The sequence below is a fragment of the Phoxinus phoxinus genome, assembly GCF_949152265.1.
Source record: "Phoxinus phoxinus genome assembly, chromosome: 5".
Taxonomy (NCBI): domain Eukaryota; kingdom Metazoa; phylum Chordata; class Actinopteri; order Cypriniformes; family Leuciscidae; genus Phoxinus; species Phoxinus phoxinus.
Window position 1 is genome coordinate 2,577,524 of NC_136880.1, and position 17,559 is coordinate 2,595,082.

The following is a 17,559-nucleotide window of genomic DNA, read 5'->3' on the forward strand; positions in this document are numbered from 1 at the left end:
AACTCGTTTAATTTGTCATCCGTCACCGTGAGTCCGTGACATCAAGTGGACTTTTGAAGCTGAAATAACAAGGATTAAGCTTGGACTTGGTGGAATAACGAGAGGAATAACATGGATAACTTTCTTGTCGGAGCCGAAGGATTGTAATGCATCACAGCCAGTCAGGTAACGTAACGTTACAAGGAAAGGATGGAGAGACTAACGTTACTACGCTGCTACGGCTCCTTAAATTAGGTAAGACAAAAAGTTGTAATTTTTCGCAACAGGTTTATTGACTTGTAATAGCAGTTTAAGGTGGAAAATGTGACAATCGGGTCCAGTCGGGTCTGTGTCTTCCCGGCAGTTTCGGGTCCAGCTTACAAAAATAATCGACGGGTCCAGGTCGGGTCCGGTTAGGCATTTATCGGGTCTGCACGGGTCCGGGTCCAGCTTTTGAAATAATAGTCTGGTCCGGGTCGGTTCGGTGTAGCAAATTACGGGTCCCTTCCGGTTCGGGTAAGAATTTTTGGACCCGTGAAGACCTCTAGTTTGGACTATAGTGAGGCAACGTTGAAAGACTTTTTTAATGTTTGTCTCGATGATCCATTGCCTGTGTGGGAGATGAAGGGGCTGGAGATACTGGATTTTTGGGGGTTTACCAGCTATTTAATTAATCGGAGCCAGTGGGATGTATCGGAGCCTCGCCATGCCAGCACCGCCCCTAATCCGGTGGTCCCGAGTCCGGTGGTCCCGAGTCCGGTGGTCCGGAGACGGAGGAGGAGGAGAAAGGTCGCTTCAACGACTTGTCAGGTGGCTCCTAACCCAGAGACCATCCCAGAGGTGACTGCCATCCCTGACGCGCCGGTCAGGCATGCTGCTCTGCCGGCCCCGCCCGAGCTGCTCGCCCTGCCGGCCCCGCCCGAGCTGCTCGCCCTGCCGGCCCCGCCCGAGCTGCTCGCCCTGCCGGCCCCGCCCGAGCTGCTCGCCCTGCCGGCACCGCCCGAGCTGCTCGCCCTGCCGGCCCCGCCCGAGCTGCTCGCCCTGCCGGCCCCGCCCGATCTGCTCGCCCTGCCGGCCCCGCCCGAGCTGCTCGCCCTGCCGGCCCCGTCCGAGCTGCTCGCCCTGCTGGCCCCGCCCGAGCTGCTCGCCCTGCCGGCCCCGCCCCAGCGTCTCGCCCTCCCGGCGCCACCCCAGTGCCCCAGCGGGTCTGCCGATCCAGAGACTGTTCGCAGCGCATCTGCCGATCCAGGGTCTTTTGAGAAGATGGCCGCCTTGTCTGTTGCTGTTCCTGAGCCGGTGTCTGTTGCAGTTCCTGAGCCGGTGGTGTCTGTTGCAGTTCCTGAGCCGGTGGTGTCTGTTGCAGTTCCTGAGCCGGTGGTGTCTGTTGCTGTTCCTGAGCCGGTGGTGTCTATTGCTGTTCCTGAGCCGGTGGTGTCCGTTACAGTTCCTGAGCCGGTGGTGTCCGTTGCAGTTCCTGAGCCGGTGGTGTCTGTTGCAGTTCCAGTTCCTGAGCCGGTGGTGTCTGTTGCTGTTCCTGACCCGGTGGTGTCTGTTGCTGTTCCTGAGCCGGTGGTGTCTGTTGCAGTTCCTGAGCCGGTGGTGTCTGTTGCTGTTCCTGAGCCGGTGTCTGTTGCAGTTCCTGAGCCGGTGGTGTCTGTTGCAGTTCCTGAGCCGGTGGTGTCTGTTGCTGTTCCAGTTCCTGAGCCATAGGGTTCTGTTGCTGTTCCAGTTCCTGAGCCGGTGGTGTCTGTTGCTGTTCCAGTTCGTGAGCCGGTGGTGTCTGTGACTGTTCCTGAACCAGGGTCTGTTTCTGTTCCGCCTTGGTCTTCACCGCCATGGCCGCCCGAGTGGTCGTCCTCACCCTGGTCGTCTCCGCCGTGGCCGCCCGAGGGGTCTTCACCGCCGTGGCCGCCCGAGGGGTCTTCACCGCCGTGGCCGCCCGAGGGGTCTTCACCGCCGTGGCCGCCCGAGGGGTCTTCACCGCCGTGGCTGCCCGAGGGGTCTTCTGCTTTGCCCTGGCCGTCGCTTAAGCCGTTCCCCCTTGTTCCTGTTCCCCTCCATGGACCTGTCTTGTGTGTGTGTCGTGACAATAACACCAACTTTTGTTGAATTTATGAGAAATCTACACACGCAAACAGACAAAGTGCAGTAAAATAAATGTGTATTTCTGACTTTTTTCCAGCACAAGTCTGAGAAAGAAGACATGTTATTGAAGACAAAAATCCCAAAATATCAAAATTGACCAGTGAAAAACCCGATGTTTTTGCCTGCCGTGTCTCTCCTTAAACTAAAACACTTTATTCTCAATATCTCACAGTGAGTCTGAGTTCACATTATATTTCTGCACACGTTTTCACCGTAGTATTTTGAGATCTGGTGAAATAAAGATGAAGATCTCTCTTCCTCTGTCTGCTTTATTTGCTGATGAAGATGATGTGACTTTACAGAATAAACAGTTTTCTTTTCTTCTGTCTTATTTTCTTCTCTCTCTGCTAATGTAGGTTAAGCTGGTGTGATATGACAGATGAAGATTGTTCTGATGTGACTTCAGCTCTGAGATCAAACCCGTCACACCTGAGAGAACTGAACCTGAGCGGGAATAAACTAGGAGACTCTGGAGTGAAAAACCTCAGTGATCTACTGATGAACCCACAACTCAAGCTGGAGAAACTACAGTTAGTGTCATTATACTGTACAGCAATTACAGTGTGACTGAAGTTTATTTATCTGAAGACAGCAGGGCTTATGTTTCATTGTTTATAGCAGTGCACTTTCTGGGGTTTCCCTATTGCTCACATTTTATGTGTTTTTACCTAGATAGTAATGGTTTAATTTCCAGCATTTGATACAATGTACTGATTGTGTACATGCAGAAATCTGCCTTTTCAACAGAGAATAAAGAAGAGAGACGTCAAATAAATAGTTAAAATGAAAGAGAAGAAACCGTGTCTTCCAGCGCACAGAACTAGTGTGACTGGGTTTCAGAACAGACTATTGGACACTAAATGCTGCTGTAGCTCTTCAATAAGATGACCATCATAGATGTGAACTATTGTTATTTCTCTGTCTTCAGTCTGAGTTATTGCAGTATTACAGAGGAACAGAGTCTCATCCTGACTTCAGCTCTGAGATCAAACCCGTCACACCTGAGAGATCTGAACCTGAGCGGGAATACACTAGGAGACTCTGGAGTGAAGCACTTATGTGCCGTACTGAAGGATTCACACTGTAAACTGGAGAGATTGAGGTCAGTCACGTTCACATACAAGAATCAAAATGCTTAAAGGGTTAGTTCACCCAAAAATGAAAATAATGTCATTAATGACTCACCCTCATGTCGTTCTAAGCCCGTAAGACCTCCGTTCATCTTCGGAACACAGTTTAAGATATTTTAGATTTAGTCCGAGAGCATTCTGTCCCTCCATTGAAACTGTATATACAGTCTATTGGCCATGTCCATAAAGTTAATAAAAAGATCATCAAAGTAGTCCATGTGACATCAGTGGGTTAGTTAGAATTTTTTGATGCATCGAAAATACTTTTTGGTCCAAAAATAACACAAAATAAGACTTTATTCCGCATTGTATTCTCTCCCGGGTTTGTTGTCAATCCTTCACAGTTACGCTGATGGCGTAAGACGCTGATGACGTGTATTTCTGGTGCGCCCGAGCTTTGTTTACAGTCTGAGGGAAACGCACGCTGTAAAAGTGTCTCATCCGCGACATGCACATTTACGCACCATTAAAAAAATGATATCCACGCAAACAATGTAGAATAGCTTGAATATAGCGTGCGTCTCCCTCAGACTGTAAACGAAGCTCGGGCGCACCAGATAACACGTCATCAGCGTCTTACGTCAGCAGCGTCACTGTGGAGTCCTGAACGCAGATTCACAACAGACCCGGGAGAGAATACAATGCGGAATAAAGTCTTATTTTGTTTTATTTTTGGACCAAAAAGTATTTTCGATGCTTCAAAAAATTCTAACTAACCCACTGATGTCACATGGACTACTTTGATGATCTTTTTATTACCTTTATGGACATGGCCAGTAGACTGTATATACAGTTTCAATGGAGGGACAGAAAGCTCTCGGACTAAATCTAAAATATCTTAAACTGTGTTCCGAAGATGTCTTACGGGCTTAGAACGACATGAGGGTGAGTCATTAATGACGTTATTTTCATTTTTGGGTGAACTAACCCTTTAAAATCACTTCAACAGTTTAAGGCGAGACACTACAGGTGAATAGGGTAAAATGTGTAACTAGCAGATATCACCATGAAACTTTCCCAGTTGATTGCCTACATTAAGATGAGAAAAAAATGTATTACAAGTTTTCTGTCATTTAATGTTTAAATATGCAAATTAGGCATTGTCTAATTAAATATGTGCTAATTTGCATATAAAAAAATAATAATATCCGAGTATTGGATAAAGCCAGGTTCAAAATTCTTTTTTTATTGTGTTCACATATTAGATGGGGGAAAATTACAGAGGGATTTATGGATATCTACTTTTGTTATCCTGTAAATCAGAATATACTGTGAATAGCCTTAAATAGATTTTCGCCACGTTTTTTGGAATAAAATGTTATATAAATCAGGCAAGGAATGATATATTTACAAATCCCTCTGTAAATGTCTTCGTAATATAACTAGGCACAAGACTGGAAGGTTTGGTGTATATCGGTGCGACTGAAGTGGAGATTTCAGACTTGGAGAATGAGAGAAAAGTAATTTTGAGAAAACGGGCTTTAAAGGGGTGGTTGATTATGATTTCACTTTTCTAGCTTTAGTCAGGGCTGCCAACTCTCACGCACTGAGCCTGAAACTCACGCAATTGGCCCTTTTCACACGCTCTCAAGCCACACATCCATTTTCTCACGCAGAAAAAAATTGTGAAGCAAAGAGGACACTGACAACGACAGACAAGACAGAGCAGGGGTTACTTTTGATATAAAATAAATGATCAGCTCTCAGATTCTGTCAATTTTATTACGCAATTCAAACAATAAATACCGTTTTGGCGCTTTTGACGTGACAGATCTCTGTAGTGCCTCAGTTCAAGCGGCACGTGAACCGATCATCTCTAACTCTTCTCGGCTCTGCTCTTCTTTACTATTAGTAAATAAACCCGAACTTACCGAAATGTATATCGGATCAATCAGTGTTTTTCAACCGCGGTAAGAAGTCAATAAAACAGGTCGGCTAGAACAATGTCACATAAGTTACATTTACATCAGGAAAGCAATTTAATGACCATTTATAGGCTGGAAAAATTAGCTATAGAGTTTTGTTAAATATGTCCACTATATTAGGCTACATATTATATTTTTACTTATATCATTAAAATATTATAAAGTTGTTATTATAATAAAGAACGCATTATATTTCATTTAAGTTGTTATTTTTAACCTTTAAAAAAAATAGCCTAGGGCTCTCTGTTTACAGCATTAGTGATTTATTTTTTAACATGTTTCTACTGTAACTAATAATTATAAAAATGAATCGATATTGAATCAAGATGTCAAGCAATAATAAATACAGTAACCAGCCAGTAATTGTAACCATGCAGCTAAACATTGTAACATGTTGTCAGTAAACTTAATAAAAATAAGTTACCAAATGTTTTGACAATCACAACTTATTGTGATGCAAGTTTTTTTTTCACATACCCCATCATCTACTAAAAGTCATAAGTACATACTTTTAAATTTACTTTAAAGTATTTTTTTAAGTAAAAGTACAATCAGTTGTCTCGATGTCTGGGCTGTTCAATTGTAATAATCACAAACAATTTATATTGTGTACTGGAAAGGGTTGTTGTGCAAGCTCTCTGCAATACTGACACACTGTAAAAATCTGGTTATTTACTTATTACTCATTAAATATTAATTAAGCTAAGCCAATTATGACATACAATTTATTTTATTTTTACTATACTATTAAGAGCAGTAAAAAAAAAACTCAAAAGCACACAGGTGAGTGTTATTCTGAACACTTTAATCAAATGCGTATGACCAGTTTATTCTGCTCGACAACAGTTGCTTTAGTCCTTTACCTTGGCCTGCATGGGGAAAATGTAGCTAAAACTGCATTTGAGGCTTATACTCCATTGATTGCAGAAAATCCAAAAGCATTAGGCTAATAATGTATAACACATTAGAATGAGAAAAAATAAGCACCAAACAAAATTTGACAAGGGTGAGTGCTTCTCTTAAAACATGCAAGCAATAATGCTATTTAGAACTCTGATCAACCTAACATTAATAGGACAAAAAAATAAAAGAATCTATGTGAAAAACAATGAAGTCAATATAAAGGCAGATGTTACGATAAGAAACTTAAAAACAAAGGACCTTCAAATAAAAATTTTGGCCAGGCAATCAAAGGGCAAAATGCCCCTATAGAATATGAGAGTATTAGAGCCCTAATACTGTATTTGGTTCCGCATAGCATTACCAATAGTTTTTGTTCAATTTCAACTAAATTTGGTTCTTAAAGCTTTTTGATCCTAGCCTGCCTCTTTTGGGAGAAAAAATGTGCCCTGCTGTGCTAATAACCAGCTAATGAAGTTGCCCTGTTAGGGTACCACTAACTTTCGTCAAACAAATATTATACTGGTGTGATATTTTTGTTATGTTGACATCCGTTTTTCTATAACAGTCATAGCACCATGTCATAGCAAGTTTGTAACTTAAATATGAATAACTAGCATTGCATGTCTTACCTCTATATGTTTCTTCAAATTTGAAGGGGAGTTTTTAAACGCCAACAGTTCTTTGCGTTAAGGTTGGCACTTGACACATTGAAAACGCCAGGAGTCATTCTTTGAACCTTTAATTTCAAATAACTTGCTTAAATAAGGCCAGGGATGTCTCTCAGAATCAGAGCTGCAGGTATGGAAGTAAATTAATGACAAATGTTTTTGAAACAAAAAGCCTGTTGAATTGCACTACTTGAAAAAAATATGCATTGCATTAACCATGCTTGCATTTTAATGCATTGTATTTTAGGACTTGCATTTTTTTATTGCCTCAAATTCAACATGGTTGTATATTTAAGCTGTGAATATTTCAATTCAAAACATTTCAAACACATTTTCATTATTAAAAATTCAATAATCCATATTCACCTTTCATATTTCAATTCCAAAATATTCTAACGGTTTAAAAATACAACCTTTAATATTCAACAGGGAATTTTCAGTCCATTTTATTTCGCTTTAAAAATTCGCTTCCTCAAATTCAGTGGTTAAAATTCGACAGTAAATTCAACATTGACATCCAGGAACTGCAGGAAAAGCAGTAGATTACCGAGCATACTCTCCACCTGCTGTTATTCGTTCTCACCAGCAGGGGGCGCAAGCACGTGTTGTTGACGAAGACCAGAGCAACAGTTCATTCATAAAAACCCGTTTATAGAAATGTAAGTGTATTTGTGATTATTACGAGAGCTGTTTTTACAGCTGAGATTATAATGTTATTCCCCCGATGCTGATGTACAGATCAAATGTTACATTTGAAGTAGACATATATTTCTCTTGGTTGTTTTGTCCAAATCACACTGATCAGTCCAACTCCATTACAGAAATAGCAAGATAACCCAAACCATAAAATTAAATCAAAAACACACAGTGACTATTAAAGTCATGAAAACCTAACAAAATAATTGTTCACGAAGGACAAAGGGAATAATCTAGTCAAAGAAAAACAGCAGCACGACCTGAATTAAATCACGTGGTACGCGGAAGACTGCAAAACAAAACATAACAATCAGACAAGGATCTACTCCAATCATCAAATACAAAACATTACTAAATCATACGTACCACACGAGAATCACACACACATCACGAATCACACATCACGATGTCAGGATGCACTCGCGAATGTTCCACTAAAACACAATAACCCCCATTAAACTTGACTAATACCTCATACCTCAAAGCTTTCTACGAGCGCTCGACGCAACTCCCAGGGTACGCAGACGAAACTGTTACAGCGATCCTTCAAAGATAAAAACAGTCTAAACACTTTAAAACCACACAAAGCCGTGCATAACCTCCGTCGCTTACCTGGACTATAGTGAAACGGGAAGAGGTGCGGGTGTGACAAAGCCTACATTCTAGGGCTTCCTGTCTAAACATTTAAATACGCTGGCCCTGATTACCTCATCCACCCATTCCCATATAAGGGCAATGACGCCAACAAAGGAAAGTGAAAATCCTCTACTGCTACACATTCATGACCTCGAGACTAGATTACTGTAATGCTCTATTAGCTGGTTGTCCTGCATCCTCCGTAAACAAGCTACAGTTAGTCCAAAATGCAGCTGCTAGAGTTCTTACTAGATCAAGAAAATATGATCATATAACACCAATCTTATCATCTCTACACTGGTTACCTATAAAGTTCCGTATTAATTATAAGGTATTGTTACTGACTTATAAAGCCCTAAACAGCTTAGCTCCAGTCTATTTAACGGATCTTCTATTGCCCTATAATCCATTGCACTCTTTAAGATCGCTAAATTCGAGGCTTTTGGTCGTACCTAGGATATCTAAGTCCACCAAAGGAGGGAGAGCATTTTCACATTTAGCTCCAAAACTCTGGAATAGCCTTCCTGATACTGTTCGTTGCTCAGATTTGCTCTCACAGTTCAAAACCAGATTAAAGACGCATCTCTTCAGCCAGGTATTCATATAAATGTTTTAATCTTACAGTTAAATCCGGCCTCTAGTTCATAACCGCTAGAGGAGAACTGGCCCCTGACTAAGCCTGGGTTCTCCCAAGGTTTTTTTTTTCTCCATTAGGTCACCTGATGGAGTTTTAGGTCACCATTGGGTCACAGATGGAGTTTTTCTTTTCCTTGCCACTGTTGCCTTTGGCTTGCTCAGTTGGGGATATTCAATTTAATTAATCAATGAATAATACTATTGATTAGCATTACCAAACATGGACGTTTTATTAGTATTTTAATTTAATACTGTGAAGCTGCTTTGATACAATCTGTATTGTGAAAAGCGCTATACAAATATTTTTGACTTGACTTGACAGAGATTGCGGAGCAGCGGATGATTTATAACACCAACTTTTGTTGAATTTATGAGAAATCTACACACGCATACAGACAAAGTGTAATAAAATAAAGACCTAAATGTGTATTTCTGACTTTTTTCCACCACAAGTCTGAGAAAGAAGACATGTTATTGAAGACAAATATCCCAAAATCTCAAAATTGACCAGTGAAAAAAAAAACAATGTTTTTGCCTGCCGTGTCTCTCCTTAAACTAAAACACTTTATACTCAATATCTCACAGTGAGTCTGAGTTCACATTATATTTCTGCACACATTTTCACCGTAGTATTTTGAGATCTGGTGAAATAAAGATGAAGATCTCTCTTCCTCTGTCTGCTTTATTTGCTGATGAAGATGATGTGACGTTACAGAATAAACAGTTTTCTTTTCTTCTGTCTTATTTTCTTCTCTCTCTGCTAATGTAGGTTAAGTTTCTGTTATATGACAGATGAAGGTTGTTCTGATGTGACTTCAGCTCTGAACTCAAACCCGTCACACCTGAGAGAACTGAACCTGAGCGGGAATAAACTAGGAGACTCTGGAGTGAAAAACCTCAGTGATCTACTGATGAACCCACAACTCAAGCTGGAGGAACTACAGTTAGTGTTATTATACTGTACAGCAATTACAGTGTGACTGAAGTTTATTTATCTGAAGACAGCAGGGCTTATGTTTCATTGTTTATAGCAGTGCACTTTCTGGAGTTTCCCTATTGCTCACATTTTATGTTTTTATCTAGATAGTAATTGTTTAACTTCCAGCATTTGATACAATGTACTGATTGTGTACATGCAGAAATCTGCCTTTTCAACAGAGAATAAAGAAGAGAGACGTCAAATAAATAGTTAAAATGAAAGAGAAGAAACCGTGTCTTCCAGCGCACAGAACTAGTGTGACTGGGTTTCAGAACAGACTATTGGACACTAAATGCTGCTGTAGCTCTTCAATAAGATGATCATCATAGATGTGAACTATTGTTATTTTTAAACTAAAACACTTTATTCTCAATATCTCACAGTGAGTCTGAGTTCACATTATATCTGTGTAAAATTCATGATTTGTTTGTAAGATAATCTCTCTTCCTCTCTTCCTTTGTGTCTTTCTAGTCTATATCGCTGTGGCATTACAGATGTTTCTTCTCTAACTCAGTCTTTGACTGACTCAAAAGCACTGCAGTTTTTAAAAGAGCTTGAGCTGAGAGACAATAATATAGGAGACCCACAGCAGCGGCTCAGAGACGAGCTACGAGACTCAAACTGTGTCCTGAGGTGAGGAAACATCACTCTGAGACATTAAAGACATCTTCATTTTCCTCTGATATGTGAACACACCTTTCAAACATTCGTGAAAGGAAATGATCATTAAGCTTTATTGCAACAAAGGGTTTGTGTGAGAACACAATGTGAAGTTATTGAAATGTTGAACACACAGGAGGAAAGAGAACAGAAGCTCACGGTCACAGCTTACACATCAACACCTGCTTTATGAACAGTGTCAGTAGAAGTGAATCATTTCAGTGTGAAAACAGACTTGGTCAGATTGTAGGAAAGCGCTGCACTCCTGCTAAACTCAGTGCAGGTCCAGCTTCAGCTCACAGGAGAAATGTCTCTGTCTCCAGTGTGTTTTTACTGGGACGAGCCACACGTCACACTCCTCTACACTTACTTTACTCTCAGTGATTTACTAAGAGCCGACAGACATGTTTAAACTAGAGGACAAGCGGCTTTAACTAAAGGTGTGTGTTTGAACTCAAAGTAACATTAGTATTTGCTCCCTGTGGTTTATTCCATACGCCGTACACTCATTAGTTTCTCCTTTACAGAGACTCAATAGGAGTCGCACACACACACACACACACACACACACACACACACACAAACATTATTCAGGTTTTAAATCTATTACTGTATATTTAAATACACAAATACATATGCAGGATCATGTAAAGTTGGTAATTAATCTGATTACAGGAATTCAATTTAACTTATTTGTACTCAAAAAAATGTAATTGAAATATAATAATTTGCTCTTTGTTCCTCTGATTGTTTTCTCTTCTGTTCTACTTTACAGTGTAGATGAAGATCGATCACCAAACGTCGGTGGATTGTTTACATCATGGTTTAAATCTGTGAAACGGAGATGAGAGGAGCAGAAACCATTAGGAGATCCACAGAAGAGTCACTGCTGTCTATGAGGAGAATAACTGTGTGATTAATGTGTGTCATACAGGAGGAAGAGACTCAGACTTCACAGTTCAATAAAGCAGCATGTGTGTTAGCATGCGTATTAGAAACATGTGATATTGAAAGATTAATGTTGGTTTATTATTCAGCCAAATGATGGTTTAGTTGTAATTAAAGGTGAACAGAGGAAGAAGCTCAGATGAGTGTCCGCAGAAATCTCCACTATCAGGCCTGCAAATATAATCATGTTTGGGTTGAACTCATCCATAATTATTAAAATATTTCTAATCATGAATGTGATTGACAAGTATAGCACAAATGTTTCAAAGATATAAAGTTTACATGTAACTTTTAAACATGTACATTATCTCTCTAACACAGAATGTTTATTGTTATTGTTTTATTGTATATGAAGTTAGTTATGTGTGTGTCTGATGTACAGTTCCCTTTCGTTGTCACTTCGAGTTACGTCGAATGACGACGAATGGGGTTCGCTTAGAAGCCTATCCTCTTCGAACAGTAATAAAACGAGCCAATGGCAAGCAAATGCCATGGGTCTGCTGAATTTGCATAGCGTAACTCCGCCCCACAGTGTGGGTATATAAGGAAGTGAGCCGGCAACATGCAGATATGTTTCTTCGCTGAAGGAGCCAAGGCTGAACTCGGCTGTTCCAGCGGTACAGCGGAAGTGGCAGGAAGACGTAACGTCTCCGTTCCCTACTCAGGGAACGAGGGTTACATCCGTAACCGAGACGTTCCCTTTCGTTGTCACTTCGAGTTACGTCGAATGACGACGAATGGGGTTCCCAGTCCAATCACGCCACCTCGGCTGTCTTCCAGTGCCCTGCGTAAGTCTGAGCTCCCTGTCGTGAGACTAGCACGGACGAAGGACTCCTACTTAAAACAGGAATACCAAGGTACACTGGGAAGCATATCACAGTGGAAATATGCAATCAGTGCCCGCCCGAAGGGGGGGGGGGGACTTAAGAAAACACATATGACCCGGAGGGGGGTGCATACGGAAAACACTGGGGTGTCCAGCCCGTAGGGTGGAGTATTTCAACCCCAGGGGTGGCAGACTGGCTTGCCAAGGGAAAGACACATGCTCGAAGGAGGCTTACAGTGGAAATACACACGTGGGGGTCGCCCAGCGGGGGAACCATGCACATGGTGGCACCTAGCCAACGCGAAAGCTGCCGGAGGCATAACTCTGGCGTTGACGTCAACAGCGCTGGAGGAACTCAGGGCTTATCAGGCTCACCTGAGGAGAATATCGCACGTATCCAGTCCGTGGAGTGGAATGGCGAGCAAGCGAAGACACCTGAGCGGGTCCTAGCACCGGCTGGTTGAAGCGAGTACTCGGGAGGACACTGGCTCCACTCGGAGATTATAGAATCTGGCGAATGTGTTGGGTGTCGCCCAGCCTGCAGCTCTGCAGATGTCTGTTAGCGAGGCGCCATGCGCTAGAGCCCAAGAGGAGGCCACACTCCGGGTGGAGTGGGCCGTCACACCAAGGGGGCACGGTCGACCTTGCTGCTGGTAAGCCAAAGCAATGGCGTCCACTATCCAGTGAGACAACATTTGCTTGGAGAGAGCCCTTCCCTTCAGCTTCCCACCATAACAGACAAAGAGCTGGTCTGAGGTCCTGAAACACTGCGTTCTGTCGACGTAAGCACGGAGGGCGCGTACTGGACAGAGCAATGCCAAGGCTGGGTCTGCCTCCTCCAGAGGCAGCGCTTGCAGGTTCACCACCTGGTCCCGGAAGGGAGTGGTGGGAACCTTGGGCACATATCCAGGCCGGGGTCTCAGGATCACGTGAGAAAAGGCCGGCCCGAATTCCAGGCACGCTACGTCTACAGAAAATGCGTGCAGGTCCCCTACCCTCTTGATGGAGGCCAAAGCAACCAGGAGCGCTGTCTTAATTGACAGGAACTTAAGCTCCACTGATTGCAGAGGCTCAAAGGGAGCACTCTGCAGGGCAGTTAGTACCACTGAGAGGTCCCAAGAGGGAACGAGAGGAGGGCGAGGAGGCTGTAGTCTCCTTGCTCCTCTCAGGAACCTGATAACCAGGTCGTGCTTTCCCACGGACTTACCATCAACTGCGTCGTGATGTGCGGCGATAGCGGCAACATATACTTTCAGGGTGGAGGGAGACAGCCTTCGCTCCAACCCATCCTGCAGGAAGGAAAGCACAACACTGATCGGGCATGATCTGGGGTCTTCTGAGTGAGAAGAGCACCAAGAGACGAAGAGGTTCCACTTCAACGCGTAGGCATGTCTAGTGGACGATGCTCTAGCGGAAGTGATGGTAGCCACCACCGCTGGTGGTAGGGTACTCAAACCTGCCTCGTCCCGTCCAGGAGCCACACGTGGAGGTTCCAAAGATCGGGACGAGGGTGCCAAAGGGTGCCCCGTCCCTGAGAAAGGAGGTCCTTCCTCCTTTCTCAGAGCGAGACGTACTGCCAGCAACTCGAGGCAATTGACATGCCATAGGCGGTGGGGACCTGTCCAGGAGCCCGCGGCAGCATGTCCATTGCACATGGCACCCCAGCCCGTGGAGGAGGCATCCGTTGACACAACAACATGCCTGGAAACTCGTTCTAAGGGCACTCCGGCCCGTAGAAAGCTGAGGTTCGTCCACGGGGAGAAGGTCTGACGGCAGGTCGGAGTAACTGGTACTCAGAGCTTGCCCTGGTGCCATGCCCACCTCGGGACTCGATCGTGAAGCCAGTGCTGAAGCGGTCTCATATGAAGTAATCCGAGCGGCGTTACCGCGGCTGCAGATGCCATATGCCCCAGGAGCCTCTGAAAAAGTTTCAGTGGAACCGCACTCTTGCCCTCGATTTGTCTCAGGCAAGTCAGCAGTGACTGCGCGCGATCGCTCGTAAGCTGCGCGCACATGGCGACCGAGTCGATTTCATACCGAGAAAAGAGATCCTCTGCACGGGGCAAAGTTTGCTCTTCTCCCAGTTGACCCGAAGGCCCAGACGGGCTAGGTGCCGGAGCACTAGGTCCCTGTGTTCGCAAACCTGGTCCCGAGAGTGAGCTAGGATTAGCCAGTCGTCGAGATAATTCAGGATGCGAACCCCGTGTTGCCGTAGCGGCACAAGGGCTGCCTCGACGACCTTCGTGAAGACGCGAGGAGACAGGGCCAGCCCGAATGGGAGAACCGCGTACTGGTATGCCTGCCCCTCGAAAGCAAACCGTAGGAACGGTCTGTGTCGAGGAAGAATGGAGACATGAAAGTAGGCGTCCTTCAGGTCGATCGCTGCAAACCAATCCTGTGGCTGCACACATTCGAAAATGCGCTTGGCCGTGAGCATCTTGAACGGAAGCCTGTGAAGGGAACGGTTCAAGACGCGCAGATCCAGGATTGGCCGTAACCCACCGGTTTTCTTGGGGACAATGAAGTAGGGGCTGTAGAAGCCGGACCTCATTGCGGCTGGAGGGACGGTCTCGATCGCACCCTTCGCCAGCAGGGTGGCGACCTCCGCTCTCATGACAGGGGCATTGCCACCGACCATAGTGAACCGGACTCCCCTGAAGCGGGGAGGAGATCGCGCGAACTGAATCGCATAGCCGAGCCTGATGGTTCGCGCGAGCCAGCGGGACAGGTTGTGAAGCTCTAACCAGGCTCCCAAGGACTGTGCCAGCGGGGTCATGCGAACGACAGACGTCCCCCCGGGGATGCAGCGAAGCGGAATGACCGGCCCGGACGTGGGTGGCATAGCGGCCCGGTGTGGGGGCACGGTCATTAGCCGCGTCCTGCCAGAGGAGGCCAGGGAAGGACCAGCGTTCCACGGGGGCGTGCTCTGGCAGGGGTCTGGTGACAGAAGGGGATGAGAGCGGCGGGGCCCGTGGGCGGCGCGCACTGTCATTCCCTTCTGGGGGTTCAGAGATGGGGATATCAGTTCTTTCTTTAACCACATTAGGGTGCTGCCCACCCGTGGGTGAGCAGCGGGGAGTGGAGAACAAAAGATTCTCCCCCGGCCCTCCACCGGGGGAAGGAGTGGTCCTGCTACCATCTCCTGTGAAAAACTGATAACCATCTCTGAGCAGCCCGTCTCAGGAGCGCCGCTTGGCCTGGCGTTTAGCGGGGCTGGAGAGGGCTGAGGCGCCTGCCTGCGGCGTCCTCCACGACCATAGTGAAGCGGACTCCCCTGAAGCGGGGAGGAGATCGCGCGAACTGAATCGCATAGCCGAGCCTGATGGTTCGCGCGAGCCAGCGGGACAGGTTGGGAAGCTCTAACCAGGCTCCCAAGGACTGTGCCAGCGGGGTCATGCGAACGACAGACGTCCCCCCGGGGGTGCAGCGAAGCGGAATGACCGGCCCGGACGTGGGTGGCATAGCGGCCCGGTGTGGGGGCACGGTCATTAGCCGCGTCCTGCCAGAGGAGGCCAGGGAAGGACCAGCGTTCCACGGGGGCGTGCTCTGGCAGGGGTCTGGCGACAGAAGGGGATGAGAGCGGCGGGGCCCGTGGGCGGCGCGCACTGTCATTCCCTTCTGGGGGCTCAGAGATGGGGATATCAGTTCTTTCTTTAACCACATTAGGGTGCTGCCCACCCGTGGGTGAGCAGCGGGGAGTGGAGAACAAAAGATTCAAAAGTGGTCCTGCTACCATCTCCTGTGAAAAACTGATAGCCATCTCTGAGCAGCCCATCTCAGGAGCGCCGCTTGGCCTGGCGTTAAGCGGGGCGCGGGGCTGGAGAGGGCTGAGGCGCCTGCCTGCGGCGTCCTCCACGACGCGGCCCGGGTGAAGGCTGCTGCTGGGGCCGTGCGGGAGGGGCGGGAGCCGCGGGAGCCGCGGGAGGGCGCCCTCGGCGGCGAGCAGGCTGAGGCGTCTGAGCCGACGGCTGGGTGGAGGCAGCAGCGGGCCGTCGGGGCAGAATATGTCTTATAGCCTCAGTCTGCTTCTGGGCGGTTGAAAACTGTTGGGCGAAGTCTTCAACCGCTCCGCCGAAGAGGCCAGCCTGGGATATGGGGGCGTCAAGCAGACGAGTCCGCTCAGCGTCCCTCATATCGGCCAGGTTGAGCCAGAGGTGTCTCTCCTGGACCACACTAGTGGACATCACCTGACCCAGGGAGCGTGCGGTCACTTTCGTCGCCCGGAGAGCGAGGTCAGTGGCGGCACGCAGCTCATTGAAGAGCCCTGGGTCAGTCCTCCCCTCGTGCATGTCCCTGAGCATCTGGGCCTGGTAGACCTGCAGAGTGGCCATGGCATGCAGTGAGGCGGCTGCCTGCCCCGCAGCTCTATAGGTCTTCGACCACCAGGGTCGACGAAAACCTACAGGCTTTGGAGGGGTGCTTAGGATCACCACGGGAAGAAGCGCTCTGAGGACACAGTTGCATCGCAACAGAGCGTTCAACCATAGGTACCCCAGTGTACCCGTAAACAGCCGCCTGATCGAGAGGAGGAAAGGCGGAGGAGGTCGCCGAGCGATCACGGGAAGACAAGGGTGTCTTCCAGGACCTCGAGACCTCCTCATGCACATCCGGGAAGAAAGGCATTGGGGTTGGACGCCGACGTGAATCGGCGGCCGCCCCCAAAAACCAATCGTCCAGACGCGAGCGCTCGGGGCAGGGTGGCGGATTGCACTCTAACCCGATGCTCGCGGCTGCCCGGGAAAGCATGGCCGTCAGCTCGGGATCAGGATCGGGCAATGCTGACGCGCCCGGAGGCGGCAGCACAGCCGACCCCTCATCTCCCGAGGACTCCTGCCCACCTTGTGATGCTGTGATCGACATAGCATCGTCATTAGGAGCGCCAGACGGCGCACTCGGTCCGCCGCCGACCGTTGGCCGGGACTGATCGAGCGCATCATCTGGTCGGCTCGCGGGTTGCGGCACTTGAGAGGGGGATGTGGCCCGAGGACGAATCGTCGGTTGTTGTTGCCACACCGTCACCCTCAGGTCACCCTGGCCACCAGCCGAAGTACCAGCTCTATTTGCACTAGAGCTGGTAGATCGGGGTGTGGATGAGGGGACTCTCACTCTTTCGAGATCACTGAGTCTCGACCGTAGTGTCGCGATGGTCATGTTTCCGCAATGAAAACATGAGTCATCCACAAGCGCTGCTTTGGCGTGCTCTAAGCCCAAACACGCAAAAAAACAGCGATTGTGCCCATCTAAATCAGACAGCCAGTGACCACAACCAGAAGGGCACGGGCGATGCATCTTTAAAAAGACGTGCCACGCGCTTTGCTCTTTTAGAGAGAAGGAAGATCCCCGCAGATACTGAAGCGACCAGGGAGAGAACACACACACACTGGCAGATCACTGCTCAGATCGCAGGGAATGTGCACTCGCTGGAACT

The 17,559-nt window shown here is 47.0% G+C and overlaps 1 protein-coding gene across 1 annotated transcript in view; it reads left to right on the top strand.

Moving 5' to 3' along the window:
- The window catches only part of LOC306998035 (NACHT, LRR and PYD domains-containing protein 12-like), a 69,669-nt gene extending 57,884 nt beyond the window's left edge, over positions 1-11,785 (top strand). Inside the window, exons 12-16 of the mRNA XM_079611767.1 lie at positions 2,481-2,654; positions 3,053-3,226; positions 9,488-9,661; positions 10,169-10,330; positions 11,133-11,785. Coding sequence (XP_079467893.1) covers positions 2,481-2,654; positions 3,053-3,226; positions 9,488-9,661; positions 10,169-10,330; positions 11,133-11,205 — 757 coding nt within the window. The 3' untranslated portion in view covers positions 11,206-11,785. The remainder of the gene's footprint in view (positions 1-2,480; positions 2,655-3,052; positions 3,227-9,487; positions 9,662-10,168; positions 10,331-11,132) is intronic.
- The last annotated feature ends 5,774 nt before the right edge of the window (positions 11,786-17,559 follow it).